Consider the following 23,004-nt stretch of genomic DNA (forward strand, 5'->3'; position numbering starts at 1 on the left):
CCACTCGCTGAGTAAAAAACCTTCCTCTAATATGCCCCTTGAACTTCCCTCCCCTTACCTTAAAGCCATGTATCCTATGCCTATCCATGGATCCCATGCCTCCTGACTTTCTGAATAAGCCTACTGTGCGGAACCTTGTCAAATGCCTTACTAAAATCCATGTAGATCACATCCACTGCACTACCCTCATCTATATGCCTGGTCACCTCCTCAATGAACTCTATCAGGCTTGCTAGACACGATCTGCCCTTCACAAAGCCATGCTGACTGTCCCTGATTAGACCATGATTCTCTAAATGCCCACAGATCCTATCTCTAAGAATCTTTTCCAACAGCTTTCCCACCACAGACGTAAGCCTCACTGGTCTATAATTACCTGGACTACCCCTACTACCTTTTTTGAACAAGGGGACAATATTCACCTCTCTCCAATCCTCTGGTGCCATTCCCGTGGACAACGAGGACATAAAGATCCTAGGCAGAGGTTCAGCAATCTCTTCCTTTGCCTCATGGAGCAGCCTGGGAAATATTCTGTCAGGCCCCGGGGACTTATCTGTCCTTTTTTTAAATATTATTTATTTATTGAATTTAAGAAATTACAAGAATAAATGTAATAATAAAATAGTAAGAAAAATGATATTAACCCTCCCCCCTCCCCTTAACCCTCCCCCCCTTAACCCTTATCTAAAGAAAGAGAGAAAAAAAAGAAAGAAAAGAGAAGAAAGATTGCCTGGATATCGGAAGATCCCCACATGTTCCATGGAGTTCAAAATAATTTTGATATTTATTTTCACTTTCCCCAATTACTATAATTTTATCTTCAAAGGACCTATGTATCTAATCCTATCTTTCGTAAGTATGGTGACCAAATTTTCAAAAATATCTCATATTCATTTCTTAAATTATACGTAATTTTTTCAAATGGAATACAACTATGTATTTCATTATTCCAACGATCCATAGTTAAATTTAAATCAGATTTCCAAGTAACTGCGATAACTTTTTTGGCTACTACCAAAGCAATTTTTATAAATTTTTTCTGATACTTATTCAATTTAAATTTCGTTATTGTGGACTTATCTGTCCTAATGTATTTTAACAACTCCAACACCTCCTCTCCCTTAATTACAACATGCTCCAGAACATCAACCTCACTCATATTGTCCTCATCGACATCTAGTTCCCTCTCATTGAATACCAAAGTGAAGTATTCATTGAGGACCTCGCTCACTTCCACAGCCTCCAGGCACATCTCCCACCTTTATCTCTAATCAGTCCTACCTTCACTCCTGTCATCCTTTTGTTCTTCACATAATTGAAGAATGCCTTGAGGTTTTCCCTTACCCTACTCGCCAAGGCCTTCTCATGCCCCCTTCTTGCTCTTCTCAGCCCCTTCTTAAGCTCCTTTCTTGCTACCCTATATTCCTCAATAGACCCATCTGATCCTTGCTTACTAAACCGCATGTATGCTGCCATCTGACTAGATTTTCCACCTCACTTGTCACTCATGGTTCCTTCACCCTACCATTCTTTATCTTCCTCACCGGGACAAATTTATCCCTAACATCCTGCAAGAGATCCTTAAACAACGACCACATGTCCATAGTACATTTCCCTGCAAAATCATCATCCCAATTCACACCTGCAAGTTCCAGCCTTATAGCCTCATAATTTGCCCTTCCCCAATTAAAACTTTTCCTGTCCTCTCTGATTCTATCCTTTTCCATGACAATACTAAAGGCCAGGGAGCAGTAGTCACTGTCCCCCAGATGCTTACCCACTGACAGATCTGTGACCTGACCCAGTTCGTTACCTAATACTGGATCTAGTATGGCATTCCCCCTAGTTGGCCTGTCAACATACTGTGACAGGAATCTGTCCTGGACACACTTAACAAACTCTGCCCCGTCTAAACCATTGGAACTAATCAGGTGCCAATCAATATTAGGGAAGTTAAAATCACCCATGATAACAACCCTGTTATTTTTGCACCTTTCCAAAATCTGCCTCCCAATCTGCTCCTCGGTATCTCTGCTGCTACCAGGGGGTCTATAGAATACTCCCAATAGAGTAACTGCTCCCTTCCTGTTCCTGACTTCCACTCATACTGACTCAAAAGAGGATCCTGCTACATTACCCACCTTTTCTGTAGTTGTAATAGAATCCCTGACCAGTAATGCCACCCTCTCCCCTTTTCCCCCATCCCCTCCCCCCCCCCCTCTCGATCCCTTTTAAAGCACTGAAATCCAGGAATATTGAGAATCCATTCCTGCCCTGGTGCCAGCCAAGTCTCTGTAATGGCCACGACATCATAATTCCATGTATGTATCCAAGCTCTCAGTTCATCACCTTTGTACCTGATGCTTCTTACATTGAAGTACACGCACTTTAGCCCTTCTACCTTACTACCTTTACACCCTTTATTCTGCTTCTCTTTCCTCAAAGCCTCTCTATATGTTAGATCTGGCTTTACTCAATGCATTACTTTCACTGCTCTATCTCTCCGGGTCCCATCCCCCTCGCAAATTAGTTTAAACCCTCCCAAACTATGCTAGCAAACCTACCTGCAAGGATATTGATGCAATATTACCTTGATGCAAAAATGAATGCAAAAATCTGCAAGAAAGGTTATCCTTTAATACTGCCCCAATGATTTAGATGACAACTGCAAAATGGAAGAATGTCCTGTATGCATGATCAAAGCCATGACCTCATTGTCTAGTGTTCCTGGCAGATCACAAAAGGTGACAAAATACATAGAGGTCCACCTCCAAATTCATAGTAGAATCCAGCAGAACACTTGATTCTGTGCTGCAAGCTACAGTACCAACCAGAGTCGACAATTCTATGTCGCAGCAGTGGAACTAATGTGTCCTTCCATGGAAGATCTGTGTGCCTCCATGGACCTTAAACAGTTCTAATTCGAGATCTGCTTCGTGTCAGAAGGGAATGTCTCCCAGGGACAGTCTCTCTCACCCAGGTGTAGGATAATCTTCTCAGGAACAGAGATGCCACCTGAGAAAGGATGATGCTCAATCAGGAGCAGACTGATGTTTGTTCTTTGAACAGACACTATCATTATCATGGATCAGGAAGCTGTGCTGTAGCAGGCCAAGAGTGCAAGGACAAATCTGAGGCTTTGAAAGCAACTGAATGAACTGGGTCAGGTATGCTTCCTGTTGTCCGCACAGGCATTGTGTTTCATTAATACTGTCATCCTTTCAGACTGATAGCTTCTCTGATGCCATTACTCCCACATGCTGTAGTCGAGAAGAAGAGCTCAAGTGCTTGCCCAGTATTGATATCATGAAAGACAGAGCAGTCTTCCACCCGCAGGGCAACAGTCATTACACAGGCCTGGTAAAGCAAGATGGAAAGCTCTCATGAGAGTTTTAACACCATTCTGACTTCCTATTTCCACAAGACATGGATGTCTATCACTCTCACTGCTAAGTCAAGGCTAAATACAAATGAGAGGGAAAACGCATTATATTCTGCCTGAGCAGAATCCACCTTGGCGGCAAGAACAATGAATTCTCAAACTTCCCATTAGTACTCTCCCTGCCTGTTGTCTATTTTTATTTTCTCTCCTCCAATGATATCCCTGGCTTCATCACGTCCTCTTTGCCCTCCACTACCTTACCCTCTCTATCGGACCATCATTCACACACTACCTTCCTTTTCCTCATGCTCCACGCGCAAACTATCATCTTCATCCCTTTCACTTCCGCCTGTCATCTCCCAGCTTCATACATCATTCCCACTCTCTTCCACCCCCCCCCCATCTGCTTTTCACCCCACCTTGATCAACATATCACCTGCTGGCTCTTAGTCCACCACCTCTTTATACTGGCTATCTCACTTCAGATCAAGGGATCTCGACTCCAAACAACAACTGTTCATTCCCCTCTACAGATACTGCCTAACCGGTTGAATACATCCAGCATTTTGTACTGTTGATGCATATTTACTGTTTACTTTTATCTGGTGAGTTCAACTTAGAATGATAATTAAATCAACCATGTGAATTAAAATGGTCAATTGTTCAAGCATTGAGAATTCAGTACTGATGCAAACATTGTAACTATGGAGGGTTACTTATGCTGTATCAATACATCCCGCAACACTCACCGCCATGAGAACTTTCATCTTGATCTTATTCATAGTTCGATCTTAAAGGCAGTAGCCCATCAAAATATTAATGCATCTGGAGCTATAATGATTTGGTTCATTTACATTCACTTCTTTCGTGGTGAACATGTTTAGGGTCAACTGGCCATCATTGAATTAGGTGACAGATTTCCTCTTACCACTTGTCTGAAGCACACACTCAGTTTTACCATTAATGAGGATTCAAGTTGAGATCTGAGGATTGCATTTGTTACTTGGACATTGAAGGATGAAGGCATTGCCAGGACATCCTTGGAACAGTTTTACTCCATGCATGCATGCATGCAGGCGCAGCACAGAATTGAATTGAATTGACCTTATTTCTTACATCCTTCACATACATGAGAAGTAAAAACTTTACATTACGTCTCTGTCTAAATGTGCAATGTATAGTAATTTGTAATAAACATTATGTACAATAAAACAGTCAATATAGTATAGAAATACAGTTGTATCAGTGTGAATTAATCAGTCTGATGGCCTGGTGGAAGAAGCTGTCCCGGAACCTGTTGCTCCTGGCTTTTATGCTGCAGTGCTGTTTCCTGGATGGTAGCAGCTGGAACAGTTTGTGGTTGGGGTGACTCAGGTCCCCAATGAGCCTGTCTCTGTAAACGTCCTGAATAGTGGGAAGTTCACATCCAGAGATGCACTGGGCTGTCCGCACCACTCTCTGCAGAGTCCTGCGATTGAGGGAAGTACAGTTCCCATACCAGGCAGTGATGCAGCCAATCGCGATGCTCTCAATTGTGCCCCTGTAGAAAGTCCTTATGATTTGCGGACCCATACCAAACTTCATGTAGCTCAAACCTATTTATCCATCTGAGGTGAAAAAGGCTCTGTTATGCTTTTTTCACCACACAGCCAGTATGCACAGACAACATAATATCCTTGGTGATGTGTATGCCGAGAAATTTCAAGTTGTTCACCCTCTCATCCCCAGAATCATTGATGTCTATAGGGGTTACATTCCTCCTGTAGTCCACAACCAGCTCCTTTGTTGTTGTCACATCAGGGAGAGGTTGTTTTCTTGACACCACTGTGTCAAGGTGATCACTTCTCTGTAGGCTGTCTCATTACTATTCGAGATTAGGCCAATCAATGTAGTACATCAGTATATACACAGGAAAATAAATAGCATCATGTAGCTCAAACCTATTTATCAAAATAGTTAATCATCATAAATCAGGATGGCTTGCGAAGCACCATGAAGATCGCCAAACAATCATTAGTAGGTAATGGAGAAACTAATCCTTGCCACACATTGTCACATTGAAGCACCGATCCCTCTCATATCTTTTACAGCTGAGCAAACCAACTATTGCACTCAGCAGTAAATTTTTCACATAATCTGTAAAACTCTGCAGCAGTTTAAATGTTTTATTTATAATATGCATACTATGAATAGTTAGAATGACAATTTAAAATCTGCATACTTTTAGTTTTATTCATTAATTGAAGTGTATTTTGAAATACAGTACAAAGAAAATCCTTAACGTTTTGCAAACTTTTTATCATGTCCTTATTACAAATCCATTGTCCAAGAATGACTTAATCCTCATTAGATCAATCAAATGTTCCACTTCTACTCTGCTTCTGTATTTAGATTTGATTGAATTCATAAGACTGAATCCATGTTCGCAGAAAGCACTAGCAGAACCCTAATGTTCTGACAATGTCAACAAGAATTGGCAGTTCCTCCAATTCTTCATTCCTAAAAGCATAGTTCAACATATCAGTGAACACCTTAATTGAACTAGTCATGGCTTTCTCAGAAACAACCAATTTGAAATCACAGTATTGCTGCGGTATTTTTGAGGCAACGCTTTTGTCGTAGCTCATAATAGTAGCTGAGTTCTTTTTTCAGTCATATAACATTCTGTTTTCCAAATTCAAACTTATATAAACCATATAACAATTACAGCACGGAAACAGACCATGCCGATGCTTACTCTCACCTCGTCCCACTGGCTCACATTCAGCCCATAACCCTCCATTCCTTTCCTGTCCATATACCCATCCAATTTTACTTTAAATGACAATACCGAACCTGCCTCTACCACTTCTACTGGAAGCTCATTCCACACAGCTACCACTCTCTGAGTAAAGAAATTCCCCCTCGTGTTACCCTTAAACCTTTGCCCCCTAACTCTCAACTCATGTCCTCTTGTTTGAATCTCCCTTACTCTCACTTCTGAATGTGTTATTTCCCTTGATGCGGAGAAAGGATTTGATCGTATAGAGTGGAACTACCTTTTTACAGTCTTAGAAAAATTTGACCCCGACCAAAGTTTCATCTCATGGATCCAATTGCTGTACCTGTGTCCTACTGCTTCTGTTTTAACTAATTTTCAGAAATCCCAAGTATTTAATCTCAAATGTGGCACCCGTCAGGGATGCCCCTTAAGTCCCTTTCTCTTTGATTTGGCTATAGAACCTCTGGCGATAGCATTTCGAAAATGTCCTGAATTGACCGGGATTTGGAGAGGGGGTGTTGAGCATAAAGTTTCTCTCTATGCTGATGACTTATTACTCTTTCTCTCAAATCCGTCTACATCCTTACCTCTAATGTTTTCACTTCTTGACCAGTTTAGCCAGATCTCTGGCTATAAACTTAATTTACATAAGAGTGAACTTTTCCCAATTAATAAAGAAGCACAAGAACTAATATTTCATGATCTCCCTTTTAAAGTAGTACATAATCAATTTACTTATCTTGGAATTACAGTCACAAGGAAGTTTAAAGATCTCTTTCGTGAAAACTTTGTCAACCTTTCATATGCTATAAAACAGAGTCTGGTACAATGGTCACCTCTATCTATGTCTTTGGTAGGTCGTATTAATGTTGATAAAATGTATGTTCTCCCCAAATTTTTATACTTATTTCAATCTATCCCAATTTTTATTCCTAAATCTTTTTTTGATTCCTTAGACTCTATTATTTTGTCATATCTGTGGCAGAATAAGCGCTCTAGAATTAATAAAATCCACCTCCAAAAATCTAAAAAAGAGGGTGGCATGGTTTTACCTAACTTTCGCTTATATTATTGGGCAGCTAATATACGTTGTGCTACCTTCTGGTCTTTCTTCCACGGCCAACCCGAGTGCCCTAACTGGGTGGCAATGGAGCTGAGCTCCACTAAAGAATTATCTATCTCTGCACTTCTTGGCTCTGCACTCCCTAGCAGTCTGCCCAGATCAATAGCTAATCCTCTTGTTAGACACACTTTGCGTATATGGGCTCAGTTTAGGAAATGCTATGGTTTCCAGGGGTTTTCCGTTTCTAGCCCTGTCGCACATAATCACCTTTTTTTACCTACTACGTACGATTCAGCATTCCATGTTTGGTATAGGAAGGGCATTAGACATTTTGAAGATCTTTTCATTGATAATCGCTTCGCTTCTTTTCAGCAGCTCTCTGTTAAGTTCAACCTGCCTAACGCTCACTTTTTCAGATATCTCCAAATCCGACACTTTATTGCTCCTTTAATTCCTAACTTTCCTGAAATGCTTGCGAAAAATGCTATGGACCTATTTCTCTCCATTAATCCACTAGGTAAAGGTTTAATATCAATTATCCAAGATAAACTAGCAGCCTTACGACGGGCCCCTGTGGATAAAATTAAAATGGCCTGGGAGCAGGATTTAAATATCTCCTTATCCGAGGAGAGCTGGGACTCAGTTCTCAAATCGGTTAACTCAACCTCTCTTTGTGCTCGCCATTGCCTTTTACAGTTTAAGATTGTTCACAGAGCCCATATGTCTAAATCTAAACTATCTCGATTCTACGCTGGCATTAGCCCGCTCTGTGATAAATGCAAGAGGGGCGTGGTCTCTCTCATCCATATGTACTGGCTCTGTCCTAGCTTGGAGAAATTCTGGAAAGATGTCTTCACTACACTATCGGATATTCTGAATCAGCACCTAGAACCTAACCCCTTAATTGCTCTGTTCGGTTTTTGGGGCGAGACAGATTTATGTCTGGGTCCGACCAAATGCCGAATACCATCCTTTGCCTCTCTCCTGGCTAGACGCTTGATCCTCCTTAGATGGAAAGATGTTGCCCCGCCCACTCATGCGCAATGGCTTAACGACATTATGGCCTGCTTGGACCTCAAAAAAATTCATTATTCAGTTCTCAATTCGGATCTAAAGTTCCATAAGGTCTGGGGACCTTTTATCGAGTACTTTCATAACCTTCCTCTTGACTAGGGTTTTTTTTTCATTTTTTTCTTCTTTTCGGTCCCTTGCTTTCAGCTCGCTTTTTTTTCTGGTAGTAGACATTATTATCCTCTGTTGCTAGGTGTATTCACAGTCTGGGAGTTTGACTGTCCTTACCTATACTCTTTATACTGTGTTGTGGTCGGTCTGGAGTTGTTGTTTTTTATCTTGTGTTGTGGGGCTTGGGGAGGACACTAAGCTTACTTGTCTTTAATTTAGGTGCTTTTTTGTTAAATTCTCTTCCTTTGTAGCATATTGTTATTGTATGCTTAATTTTGCACTGTATTAATGCTCCTCATTGGGATTTGGGGTTTTTAATTTGTAAAATGTTTTGAAAAACTAATAAAAAAAAGTTAAAAAAAAAAGAATCTCCCCTACTCTCAATGGAAGAAGCCTATCCACGTCAAATCTATCTATCCCCCTCATAATTTTAAATAGCTCTATCAAGTCGCCCCTCAACCTTCTACGCTCCAAAGAATAAAGACCTAACTTGTTCAACCTTTCTCTGTAACTTAGGTGCTGAAACCCAGGTAACATTCTAGTAAATCTCCTCTGTACTTGTACTTGTTGGTATCTTTCCTATAATTTGGTGACCAGAACTGTACACAATACTCCAAATTTGGTCTTACCAATGCCATGTATAATTCTAACATTACATCCCAACTCCTATACTCAACTCAATGCTCTGATTTATAAAGACCAGCATACCAAAAGCTTTCTTCACCACCCTATCAATATGAGATTCCACCTTCAGGGAACTATGCACCATTATTCCTAGATCACTCTGTTCTACTGCATTCTTCAATGCCCTACCATTTATATGTCTTATTTGGATTATTCCTACCAAAATGTAGCACCTCACACTTATCAGCATTAAACTCCATCTGCCATCGTTCAGCCCACTCTTCTAACTGGCCTAAATCTCTCTGCAAACTTTGAAAACCTACTTCATTATCCACAACGCCACCTACCTTAGTATCATCTGCATACTTACTAATCCAATTTACCACCACATCATCCAGATCATTAATGTAAATGACAAACAACACTGGACCCAGTACAGATCCCTGAGGCACACCACTAGTGACAGGCCTCCAACCTGACAAACAGTTATCCACCACTACTCTCTGGCATCTCCCATCCAGCCACTGTTGAATCCATTTTACTACTTCAATATTAATACCTATTGATTGAACCTTCCTAACTAACCTTCTGTGCAGAAGCTTGTCAAAGGCCTTACTGAAGTCCATATAGACAAGATCTATTGCATTACCCTCAACTTTCCTCTAACCTCTTCAAAAAATTCCATATGATTTGTCAAACATGACCTTCCACGCACAAATCCATGCTGACTGTTCCTAATTAGACCCTGTCTATCCAGATAGTTATATATACCATCTCTAAGAATACTTTCCATTAATTTACCCACCACTGACGTCAAACTGACAGGCCTATAATTGCTAGGTTGACTCTTAGAACCCTTTTTAAACAATGGAACCACATCGATGTTGGGGAAGTCCAGAATGAGGAGTCACAGTTTAAGGATAAAGGGGAAGCCTTTTAGGACCGAGATGAGGAAAAACTTCTTCACAAAGAGAGTGGTGAATCTGTGGAATTCTCTGCCATAGGAAACAGTTGAGGCCGGTTCATTGGCTATATTTAAGAGGAAGTTAGATATGGCCCTTGTGGCTAAAGGGATCAGGGGGTATGGAGAAAAAGCAGGTACAGGGTTCTGAGTTGGATGATCAGACATGATCATACTGAATAGCGGTGCAGGCTCGAAGGGCCGAATGGCCTACTCCTGCACCTATTTTCTATGTTTCTATGAGCAATACGCCAATCCTCCAGCACCATCCCCGTTTCTAATGACATTTGAAATATTTCTGTCAGAGCCCCTGCTATTTCCACACTAACCTCCCTCAAGGTCCTAGGGAATATCCTGTCAGGACCTGGAGATTTATCCACTTTTGTATTCCTTAAAACCACCAGTACTTCCTCCTCTTTAATTGTCATAGTTTCCATAACTTCCCTACTTGTTTCCCTTACCTTACACAATTCAATACCCTTCTCCTTAGTGAACACCAAAGAAAAGAAATTGTTCAAAATCTCCCCCATCTCGTTCGGCTCCACACATAGCTGTCCACTTTGATTCGCTAAGGGACCAATTTTATTCCTCACTATCCTTTTGCTATTAATATAACTATAGAAACCCTTTGGATTTATTTTCACCTTACCTGCCAAAGCAACTTCGTATCTTCTTTTAGTTTTTCTAATTTCTTTCTTGATTCTTCTTACATTCTTTATATTCCTCGAGCACCTCATTTACTCCATGCTGCCTATATTTATTGTAAATATCTCTCTTTTTCCTAACCAAGTTTCCAATATCCCTTGAAAATCATGGTTCTCTCAAACTTTTAACCTTTCCTTTCAAGCTCACAGGAACATAAAGATTCTGTACCCTCAAAATTTCACCTTTAAATGACCGCCATTTCTCTATTACATCCTTCCCATAAAACAAAGTGTCCCAATCCACTCCTTCTAAATCCTTTCGCATCTCCTCAAAGTTAGCCTTTCTCCAAAAATCTCAACCCTGGGTCCAGTCCTATCCTTCTCCATAATTATATTGAAATTAATGGTATTGTGATCACTGGACCTGAAGTGCTCCCCAACACATATCTCTGTCACCTGACCTATTTCATTCCCTAACAGAAGATCCAACACTGCCCCTTCTCTAGTTGGTACCTCTATGTATTGCTGCAAAAAACTATCCTGCACACATCTTACAAACTCCAAACCATCCATCCCTTTTACAGTATGGGCTTCCCAGTCTATGTGTGGAAAATTAAAATCTCCCACAATCACAACCCTGTGCTTACTACAAATATCTACTATCTCCTTGCAAATTTGCTCCTCCAATTCTTGCTCCCCATTAGGTGGAGGTGTTACTACACGCCTGCAAGTGTTACTACACCTTTCCCACTCCTCAATTCCACCCAAATAGTCTCCCTAAGCGACCCCTCTAATCTATCCTGCCAGAGCACCGCTGTAATATTTTCTCTGACAAGCAACACAACACCTCCTCCTCTTGTCCCTCCGATTCTATCACAACTGAAGCAACAAAATCCAGGAATATTTAGTTGCCAATCACACCCCTCCTGAAACCATGTTTCACTAATTGCTACAACATCATATTTCTAGGTATCAATCCATGCTCTAAGCTCATCAACCTTTCTTACTATGCTCCTAGCATTAAAATAAATACATGTAAGAAATTCTCCACCTCCTCCTCTCTGTTTATCTCTAACAGTACAAAGAATTTCACTGTCTTCTTTTTCTTCCTTCTCCCATACATCTGTTCCTAAACTCTGGTTCCCCTCCCCCCTCGTATCTAGTATAAATCCACTGGAGCCTCTCTAGCAAACCTACGTGCAAAAATATTTGTCCCCCTCCAGTTCAGATGTAAACCATCCCACCCGAAAAGGTCCCACCTTCCCTGGAAAAGTGCCCAATTATCTATAAATCTGAAGCCCTCCCTCCTGCACCATGTCTTCAGCCACGTGTTGATCTGACCTATCTTACTATTTCTAAACCCACCTGCACGTGGCACTGGTAGCAATCCTGAGATTGCTATCCTGGAGGGCCTGACCTTTAACTTGGCACCTAGCTCCCTAAACTCACCTTTCAGGACCTCCTCACTCTTCCTACCCACGTCATTGGTCCCTTCATGGACCACGACATCTGGCTGCTCAGCCTCCCTCTTGAGAATACTGAGAACTCGATCAGAGGTATCGCGGACCCTGGCACCAGGGAGGCAACAGACCATCCGGGTTTCTCAATATCTTCCACAGAACCTCCTATCTGTCCCGCTACTATCGAATCCCCTGTCACTACTGCTCTCCTCTTTTCACTCCTTCCTTTCTGAGCTGAGGGTCCAGTCTAGGTGCCAGAGACGCAACCACTGCAACTTGTCCCTGGTAGGTCATCCCCACCAACAGTATCCAAAACGGTATACTTATTGTTGATGGGAACGGCCACAGGGGTGCTCTGCTCTTTCTGTCTGTTCCCCTTCCCTCTCCTGATAGTCACCCAACTACCTGTCTCCTGACTCCTAGGGGTGACTATCTCCCTGAAACTCCTGTCTATTTCTGCCTCTGCCTCCCAAATGATCCGAAGTTCATCCAGCTCCAGTTCCAGTTCCCTAACACGGTTTGTCAGGAGCTGCAGCTGGATGCACCTTTTACAGGTGTAGTCATCAGGGACAGCTGTGCTCACCCTGACTTCCCACATACTGCAAACGGAGCACTCAACTGCCCTAACTGCTGCCTCCATTACCTACTCCTAAGCTAATTAGATTAATTAAAGGAGCTTACCTGGCCTTACCTCACCTGGAGTGAAGCTCATACTCAGCCGCTGCTCGTTTTTTAAACTGCCCCGCTGATCTCAGAGGCCGACCTTCACACGCTTGCGCAGTCATGCCCCATTCAACCTCGCCTCTGCCTGATTGAGCCAAAGCCGACCCACTCTGCCTCAGTCCACTCCGACGATGGCCGCTGTATATGGCAGTCTTTCTTTATAAACCTTTGGCGTGCTACGTCATGCGCCTGCGCAGTCTAGCCTCTTTGCCCCGATCAGTTAAAAAACACAGCTTCTCTCCGAGCTTCTTTTACCTCTTCCCTTTACGCCCCTTGCTTCAATTTAAACTTAGTTGCATTTGCAATAGCAACAGGGTCAAAAGCTTGCCATTCTCTTGACTCATCGTCAGGAAATCTATTATCCAAGTGATTACACACACATTGAATGATTCGAATAGGCGTAATATCAATGTCAGAACTTATAGTTGTAAGTATATCTCTCACTTTGTCACTTCAATAAACGGTATCACCAAAATACTATAACTGTATCTTGTTCATTTTTGCTTTTGCATACTGCAGTACTTCAATTGTATTCAAACAGCTTTTCTGAAGGTATTTACAAAGACGTGCCAGATCTTCCAAAACATTGGAAGTTAAACAAGGACAGTTAAGACTCTATATTGTGAATTGATCAAAATTTTCAGGCAATAGTTGCTGATTGAATTGTTACATACATTAACTTGCTCTTTGCAATACTGGATCAAAACTTTGCAGTTCCTCATTAAAGCAGTAACAATGTGTCTTAACAGCCATCTTACTTTGTTTTGTGGTCTAAATGATACAACATCACGTTCTGTAATATTAGCTAATTCTTCCAGCTTTTCCTTTTTAACCAACAACTTTCTGAACAGTGCATACATTGTTCAAATGAGTGCTCAATTGATGCTTTTTCCCAGGTCTTCTCTGTGCACCCCAAGGTTGCTCTCACAGATGCTTTATTTCTTGAAGGATTGCTGCCACCCCATTATTCTTTCCAAGCATAACATTTGTTCCCTCTGACATAAACATGCCATCTTTTGAATATCAAGATTATTGTTGACATAATATTTTATTGCTTCAACAATAGTGATACTCTCACATGCAGCAAATTTCAAAATACCCACACAGTGAATTTCCAAAATTAACATTTTCTGTATAGAAATGTCTGTAGTTTTGAGAGCAGGAGATGCTCATGGAGTGAGCATTGTTTCAGATTCGCTCCATAACCTTTACTTTTTTTAACCTATGATCACCCTTATTTAACTTACTTTTACCTACACCAAAAGATTCTTGCTACTTTCTTGGACTTATCTTTAAGAGTTTATTGTGAATTTTGAAGAAATGAATACAGAAATGGCGCTTAGATCTAAAGGGCGAGAACCTGGGAAAGATCCTAATGGGAACGGGATGAATAAAAAATACCGATCCTAAGCGCACTGAATTGACTTATGAAATATTATTGGAGGTTTTAAATGAAAAATTTGAAGAACAACGACAAATTTTCAAACAAGATATAAAGGTTTTTCAAGATTATATGGATAAGACGGATTCAGTAGTTAACTAGCAGCAAGTTCTAATCGCAACTTTGCAAGAGGACGCTCGGAAGCGAGACTTGATAAGAAAAACAGGAGCAGAAATTACTTTCGACAATTAAACAGGTGGAAACACTTAAAGCCAAGAGTGTCGACTTTGACAATCCAGAAGACAGAACTTATGCATACTTGGTCTCCCAGAAGGTAGTGAACAAGGGGGCCCTTCGAAGTACTTTGCTCAACTTTTAAAGGATGCGTTCCCTTCTGTATTCCCAGACAGTCCTCCGTTACTCGATCGCGCTCACAGAATTATGCGTCGATCACCAAGTGCTTGTAATTGTCCGATTTCATTATGTGCATGTTAAAGAGCAACTTATTCGTGTGGCTCGGCGTGTAGGGATGGTCAAATTTCAAGAATTCAATTTTCGATTAGTGGAAGATTTTAATCCAGAAGTAATGAAGGCAAGGCTTCTTTTTAAACCTCTGATGTCCGAATGTTATGAGAAAAATCTAAAACCTGCGCTCTTATACCCTGTGAAGCTCAGAATATCGCCTCCCAATGCATCTCGGCGTGTTTTCTACATCTGAAGCGAGAAGCTTTTTGAATGAGAACTTCCCTACTGCTACGGATTCTCATCTCTAATAAATGAGTGATCTTGATCGTTGCAAGATGGTTTTTGTTTCCTAAACCAGATTTTGTTTCTGGCTATTGGTGTAGGTTTACTCTATATTTTATACTCTAGTTAAAGTTTTTTTTTGATGTACTAATCTTTTTATTTTACTTACTTCAATCACTGTACTTTAGCTTTGGTCATTTTTATTAATCCTTCGAAGGTGAATTTTTTTTACTAAGATGGCAGTTTCTTCTCTAAAATATTTTTGGCTTTTTTTTTATTTCGCCTTTTTATTTTCTCTCCTCTTATTCCTATAATGCATTTCTTATCACAGTTTAAATTTTTGTTTGGTTTGTTTGGGTTTTAACCCGATTTATAAGTTACTAGTGATTATATTCTTTTTGGTTTTTTTACTACCAATTATATTAAGAAGTTTGGTTTTAGTATAGTGATTATTATTTCTTTAGAGTTTGAGTGGATCTTTTTTAACCTTTATATACGGAGTTGCCTTCTGCTGATATGGGGGTAGATTTAGTTTCATCCTTCCTTTTTCCCAGCTTTTTCCTGGCTGGGGAGGTCTTTTCTCCTCTTGGGTGGGGGGTGTTTTTCTAAATCTTATGTTCTTTACATCTGTTTTTTTTAGTTTCTTCATTTGGGCTGATTTTAAACTTCTAAAATGTCCGCTATGTCGTTACTTCCGGGTATGCCCCTTATTTTTGTTCCTCTTCCGGGTGCATGAGTTCATAATTTGGTTAACCCTTTATATACCAAAGGGTTGATTTCAGAAATATGGCTCAGACCATTAATTTTGTCTCTTGGAATACTAATGGCTTAAACCATCCGATTAAACGGAAAAAGATTTTCAAAGTATTCCAAAGACTTAATGCACATATTATTTTTGTACAAGAAACTCATGTGAGGAAAGAGGATAATTATCGCTTTTTTAGGTTTTGGAGGGGTCAACAGAACCATTCAAATTCGAATGCTAAAGTAAAGGGAGTTTCAATTTTTATTGACTCTTCTATTGCATTTGTCCAGCACGATATCTTTTCGGATCCGAATGGTAGATTTTTGTTAATTACTGGCTTACTTTTTAACAAAAAGGTCGCTATGGTTAATGTTTATGCTCCAAATGTGGATTATCCCGATTTTTTTAAGTCCTTATTTACTTCTCAACCTAATCTAAATGAATATAAGTTAATAATGGGTGGTGACTTTAATTGTTGTTTCAATCCTTTGTTGAACAAATCTATATCTACCCAGACTTTACCTAATAAGTCGGCCACTTATATTAACTCTTTTTTAACTGATAATGGAATTTTTGATATTTGGAGATTTCGGCATTCTAAGGACAAAGAGTTTTCATTTTTCTCACAGGTTTATCATTCTTACTCGAGAATTGATTATTTTTTTATTGACTCTTGTTTTATTCCATTGGTAATTGGTTGTAATTATGATATTATAGCCATCTCTGACCATGCTCCATTAAAACTTTCTATTAAATTTACGGATACAGCTTCTAGTGCTAGACAATGGCGATTTGATTCTACCTTACTGCAAGATCCGGATTTTATTAAATTTATGAAGGAACAGATCGATTTCTTCTTTTCAACTAATTCCACGGATGATATTTCTTGCGGAACACTTTGGGACACTTTTAAAGCATATATACGTGGACAGATTATCTCCTACTCCATTGGTCTGAGAAAACGCATTAAGAAGGAAACTCTTTTATTGGTTGATAAAATTAAAGAGATTGACAAGAAATATTCAACTACTCCTAGCAAGGAGCTTTACAAACAAAGGGTTGAACTTCAAATGGAGCATAGTTTATTACTTACATCTTCGATTGAAAATCAATTAATGAAAACCATATCTGATTTTTATATACATAGTGATAAATCGGGTAAACTGTTAGCTAGTCAATTGAAGAATGCTTTGGTTAAACGTCAAATTACTAAGATTCGTCAGCAGAATGGGGATCTGACAGTTAACCATGATGAGATAAATAAATCATTTCAAGATTTTTATACCTCCCTGTATCATTCTGAATTCCCTCATGATTATAATACCATGTGTGATTTTCTTGGAAAATTGAATTTTCCAAAATTATCATCAGATGATCTTTCAATATTAGAAACTCCTGTCACGGATGCAGAAATTAAAGGGGTTATTTCCTCTATGAATTCTGGGAAAGCACCAGGTCCAGATGGGTATACAGTAGAATTTTAAAAATGTTTTTCCGCTACTCTTTCTTCTTGGTTATGCAGGGTTTTTGAAGAAGCAATTAGATTGGGTAATCTGCCACAATCTTTTTATAGAACTTCCATTTCTTTAATATTGAAGAAAGATAAAGACCCTACTGACTGTGCATCCTATAGACCAATATCTTTATTGAATGTAGATTCCAAGATCTTTTCCAAGTTACTGGCATCCAGGCTGGAGAAGGTACTACCCCAAATTATTTCGGAAGATCAAACTGGTTTTATTAAAAATCGCTATTCTTTTTTCAATGTTAGGAGATTATTGAATATTGTTTATACTCCTTCACATAGCACTTCAGAATGTGTCATTTCACTAGATGCGGAGGAAGCATTTGATAAGCTGAATGGCCATACTTATTTAGTGTGCTTCAGAAGTTTAATTTTAGTCCGACATTCATTTCCTAGATTAAACTGATATATCATACTCCAGTAGCCTCGGTGCTTACTAACAATCAAAGATCTCCCTTTTTTTGTTTATTTCGGGGTACTAGACAAGGCTGTCCTCTCAGTCCATTATTATTTGATATTGCTATCAGAGAATCACAGAACATTTTTGGCATTAATCGTGGGACGGATATACATAAGCTATCATTATATGCAGATGATTTATTATTATTTATTTCTGATCCTGAGAAATCCATTCCTGCAGTTATATCATTGATGGCTCAATTTAGTAATTTTTCCGGGTATAAATTAAATCTTAATAAGAGTGAATTGTTTCCTTTAAATAGACAGGTTCCAATTTATGGAAATTTACCTTTTAAATTAGTTAATGACTCTTTTATTTACTTAGGGATTAAAATCACAAAAAACGATAAGGACTTATTTAAGGTTAATTTTTTACCCCTAATCGATCAGATTAAATGTTTGTTTACTAAATGGTCACCAGTATCTTTATCTCTGATAGGTCGGATTAATGCTATTAAGATGGTTATTTTACCCAAGTTTTTATATATATTTCAAGCGGTACCAATTTTTATTCCGAAATCTTTTCTTGCCAATGTTGATTCAAAAATTTCCTCATATATATGGCAGAATAAAAATCCTAGATTAGGTAAAAAATATTTACAGAAGGCAAGGAAGGAAGGTGGATTGGCATTGCCTAATTTTAGATTTTATTATTGGACAGTTAATATCCGATATTTGATATGTTGGTTAAAGGATTGGGATTTATCTTTTAGCCCTCATTGGGTGAACCTGGAAATTAAATCTGTACAAGGATTTTCATTGGGTTCTATTTTAGGGTCTTCTCTTCCCTTTGCTCTTTCTAAATTGCCGAAACGAATTGACAATCCGATAGTTAAACATACTTTACGTATATGGTTTCAATTTCGGAAATTTTTTGGATTGACTCAGTTTGTTTTAAATATTCCTATTGTATCCAATTGCTTTTTTTATCCTTCTATTATAGACCAAGCTTATTCAGCTTGGAAGACTAAAGGATTACTACAATTTTCCGATTTATTTTTGGATAATTGTTTTATGTCTTTAGAACAATTATCTAATAAATATAATTTGCCTAGATTTCATTTTTTTAGATATTTACAGATTAGGAATTTCTTAAATACTGTACTTTCTACTTTTCCAAATTTTGTGTCTTCAGGTATTTTGGAGAATTTGTTTGAACTAAATCCTTCTCAGAAAGGGCTAATATCAAAACTTTACAATATAATTATGAAGATACGTTCAGTGCCCTTCTATAAGATTAAAAATGATTGGGAAAGAGAACTTAACCTTACTATACCTATTGAGAATTGGGATAAAATTCTTCAATTAGTTAATACATTATCTATATGTGCTAAACATTCATTAATACAGTTTAAGGTTGTACATAGGGCTCATATGTCCAAGGATAAATTGGCTCATTTTTATTCTTATATAAATCCTATTTGTGACAGATGTCATTCTGAGATAGCATCTTTAACTCATATGTTGTGTCCGCTTTTGAAAAAATATTGGAAAGACATTTTTGATATTATTTCTACGGTATTGAACATTGATTTACAACCTCATCCTATCACTGCAATTTTTGGTTTACCAATGATGGACTCACTCCATTTATCCTCTTCTGCTTGTCGAATGATTGCATTTCTTACATTAATGGCTAGAAGATCTATTTTGTTGAATTGGAAAGAAATTAATCCTCCTACTGTATTTCATTGGTTTTCTCAAACTATGTTATGTCTAAATTTAGAAAAAATTAGAAGTGTTGTATTTGATACTTCTATTAAATTTGAAAAGATATGGAGACCATTTATTCAATATTTTCATATGATGTAATATGACCCTGTTTCAAGCCTATTTGTTTTTCCAGTTTCGATTTTATATATGTTGAGAGGATTGGAGTTGACAACACTGATGATTTTGTATTTTTGTGAGATATTATAAACAGCCCTTATTTTAAATTTTTTCTTTTTCTTTTTCTTTTTTCTGTTTTTTTAGTATATATTATGATATACCTAGGTTTGCCTTGTTTATTTGTTACTTGTATCATCCATGATTTGGGAATACTCAGTTATACTGTAACTATTGCTTATGTATTCTTTCATGTTCAGTTGTAATGTGTATGTTTGTAATCCCATTATCTATGTATTAATTTTATTTTGTTGATATTAATAACAATAATAATAAAAAGATTGAAAAAGAAAGAAATGTCTGTAGTTTTGCCAGCAATTAGTGTATGGAAAGCAAATTTCTGCAGTTCTTCCATTATCTGTTTTTGAAGCACACCACTGATACATGCAACAAATTCAAATGCATTGTCCTGCTGCGCCAACTCTCTGTTATATTTATATATTTGGCCATATGTGCATGAAATTCTTACACAGAATACATAAAAGCATTCATTTTAATTGTTAAGGTAGTTATTAATTATCCCTTTGACTATATCAGAATTAGACATCTTTTGCACATCTTGTTTCACTCTTGCCTCATGTTCTCTTGCAGTTTCAGTTAGCATGCACAAAATTCCACATTACTTCGGGTTGCATAACTTGGTAACTGCACATATATCAATCCTCTGGTTAAGATGTCATTTTAAATAAGCTAACTTTCACTCTTCCAATTTTGTGCAGAACCGAATTTATCCCCAACTTTTCACTTCCACACAAATGGTGCATACAATATCCCCAGTATCCTGATTTGTAAAAATATTGCCAATTTTAATGTTTTGACACTGATGAGAAGCTGGTAGTTTAGTATCTGTGAGTTGCAAGTGTCATTCTACCTTAAATTTTATACAAGCTTTGTTCTTCAAAGCATTTAACTCTTCTTCTGCTTTTATTTTCAACATCGATAGGATACTAAAAATAATTATTATAATTTAAGAATACTAATAAAATAATCAGTCATGCAAACAATTTTAAAGAAACAATTTTTAACTTATTCCAACAAATGTTTAATAAAAAATTATTATTAGACTATAATTTTTTTTGAAAGATACCCTCCAAAGAACATAGAACACAGAAAACCTGCAGCACATAGCTGTGCCGAACATGTCCCTACTTTAGAGGAAGTCAAAACAACTGTGGACACAACGGCAAAAATAAAAATTTTTGATGAGACAGCGTCACTGGGCCAGCAGTTAACTAACAATGATCTACCAACTTCTATTCTGTGTTTAATGTTACAAGTTGTAAGTGTTGTAACTTGAAACACTGACAATGTAAATACATTGAAACTCCCTAAAATGTCTCAAAGTAAAGGTTGTGCTACTTTAATTAACGCATAATTGCAGGATACTTCACAATTATAAAAATATAAAAGAAAATCCCAGCTGCACGGCAACAAAGGCTATGTGCATGGAAGCATTTGTTACTGCACAGCTTAGAAGGAATAGTGCACTAAAGTATAATCAATATTATTAAAATCAATGCATTAAATTTTTTCACATTGGTCAATCAATAACTCATTTATTTAACTTCAAGAAAATATCCTCTGCATTTGTTTCAATTATTTAATGCTGCTTAACTAAAACTATAATTATTGAAACATTTTAAGTTAATTACCAGTTACGTTATCCACAAAATTTGATCAATCTTACCACTAAAGTTATCTTTTGTGTGTGCTTGAGGAGCTCCATGTTTTACATGAAAGCTTTAATCACCCTAAGAGTAATGTTTATATTATGACCTCAAGCTACTCGTTTGTCTGTAGGTAATTTTGTACAGTGAGCAAATCACTGTGTTTGTGCAAGTGTCCCCATTGTTGCACACTAATTCCAAAATACATTGAAGAATAAGTTTGTAATGAGGTGACAATTTGTTTTTGATTGCCAAATTACATTGCATATGCCTTGCTTCTGAGTAAATTGGAGAAAAGGAAACAAAAAAAAAAGAATTAAGTATTTTTCTGCTATAAAACTTATAAAATCTTAGGTAAATCAATTTCACAATGAAAAGTTTTCCCTTTTTATGTTGATATAATTGTTCAGGATCAAACAAATGGATCAACCTCAAAAAAACAAATTCTGATATAAATTTTAGGTTTTTCTCACCACTCCGATCCACACATACCCCAAACATAATTTCTTGTCAAATTTTCAAAAGAGTTGGTTTCCCAAGCTACTTTTCCTCTTTCTAACCTCAGTACCTATTGCAATCAACTCATTTAATTTGCTGGAAAGTAACAAAATAAAGTAAACCACTCAAATTTTTCACTCGATCAAACACATTCCTCCTATCATTTTTCTCAAAAACCTTGCAATTCCACAGAAACACCTGCAATTCATGCATCTCGATGAGCAGCTGCTAATATAATCCACAAATACCTCCTGACCACCATAACCAAGTGTCATCCAGTTCCTTCCAATCTACTTCACGCAAACAAAGCATAACAGACAAAAAACATAATTATCATGCAAAAATCACAGCCATTCATTTACAGTCTTTATGGACAAATAAATTAGGTATTAGCAAAATCCATCCACTAATCCAGAAGTTAAATGAATTGCTAATCATGAATCAATGATCCTGGCCATGCATCACATATTTTTTACATTACCCTCCACTTATTATAAGAATATGTACCCAATTAATACCAGGAATACAGATTATATCTAACAGAGCATACTTCTAAAAAACTTCCATCAAAAATACCACATGGCTAACTGATCTCAAATTCTTCTTGAAGTTCCCACCATCACTGAAGCCAGTATATTGGAATATATAACTATTGCTTCAATGCTAGAACAGCACATCTCAACAGCACATTAACCAACTTGTCACACATATCATCAATATTTTGCTCCTTTGTAATTCATGAAACTTACTTGGCAGTTGATTCTTCATCATACTTGGTTTTCAAATCGAATAATTCAGTCTGTGTTGATTCCAAGGCTGCAAAAGAAAGAAATAGTTCCAAGAGGATCAATGATTGCAGTTGCTCAACAAATATTTCTCAACAGACTTTGCAGATGCATCATTAATAGAGTTGTTAAAAGTCAAATGCTTCCAGTGTACTTCTGCTACAGGAATGTGTAATATAAGTAATTAGTAAATTTAGAGAGAAGGCTCTGTGCAGGTGAACTGAATATCCAGGTACAAACTGCGATAACTAAAGCACCCAACAAGGCAGAATGATAGAAAAATCAATCTACAGGGGATTCTTTGGCCAATGTTTTTGTGCCAGGCAACAAGAGCACTAACAGGTTTAATCACACCTTCCCAAAACTGCCCACAATCCAACAGGTCATGATTCTCCAAGTGCACATTGAATACTCTTTGTTGTGAATGATGGGGTTTCTGCCACTGCAAACCTTTCAGGCAGAGTTCCATCTTCCACCACTCTCTAGTTGGAAATATTTCTTATCTTCCCT

At 38.0% G+C, this 23,004-nt stretch overlaps 1 protein-coding gene across 5 annotated transcripts in view; it reads right to left on the bottom strand.

Moving 5' to 3' along the window:
- LOC140731911 (protein CASP-like) overlaps window positions 1-23,004 on the bottom strand; it is a 725,429-nt gene that overhangs the window by 486,445 nt on the left and 215,980 nt on the right. For all 5 annotated transcript variants that reach the window (XM_073053890.1, XM_073053887.1, XM_073053886.1 and 2 more), the window contains exon 8: window positions 22,459-22,525. In XM_073053890.1, coding sequence (XP_072909991.1) covers window positions 22,459-22,525 — 67 coding nt within the window. The remainder of the gene's footprint in view (window positions 1-22,458; window positions 22,526-23,004) is intronic.

This window comes from Hemitrygon akajei, chromosome 8 (genome assembly GCF_048418815.1).
Source record: "Hemitrygon akajei chromosome 8, sHemAka1.3, whole genome shotgun sequence".
Taxonomy (NCBI): Eukaryota; Metazoa; Chordata; class Chondrichthyes; order Myliobatiformes; family Dasyatidae; genus Hemitrygon; species Hemitrygon akajei.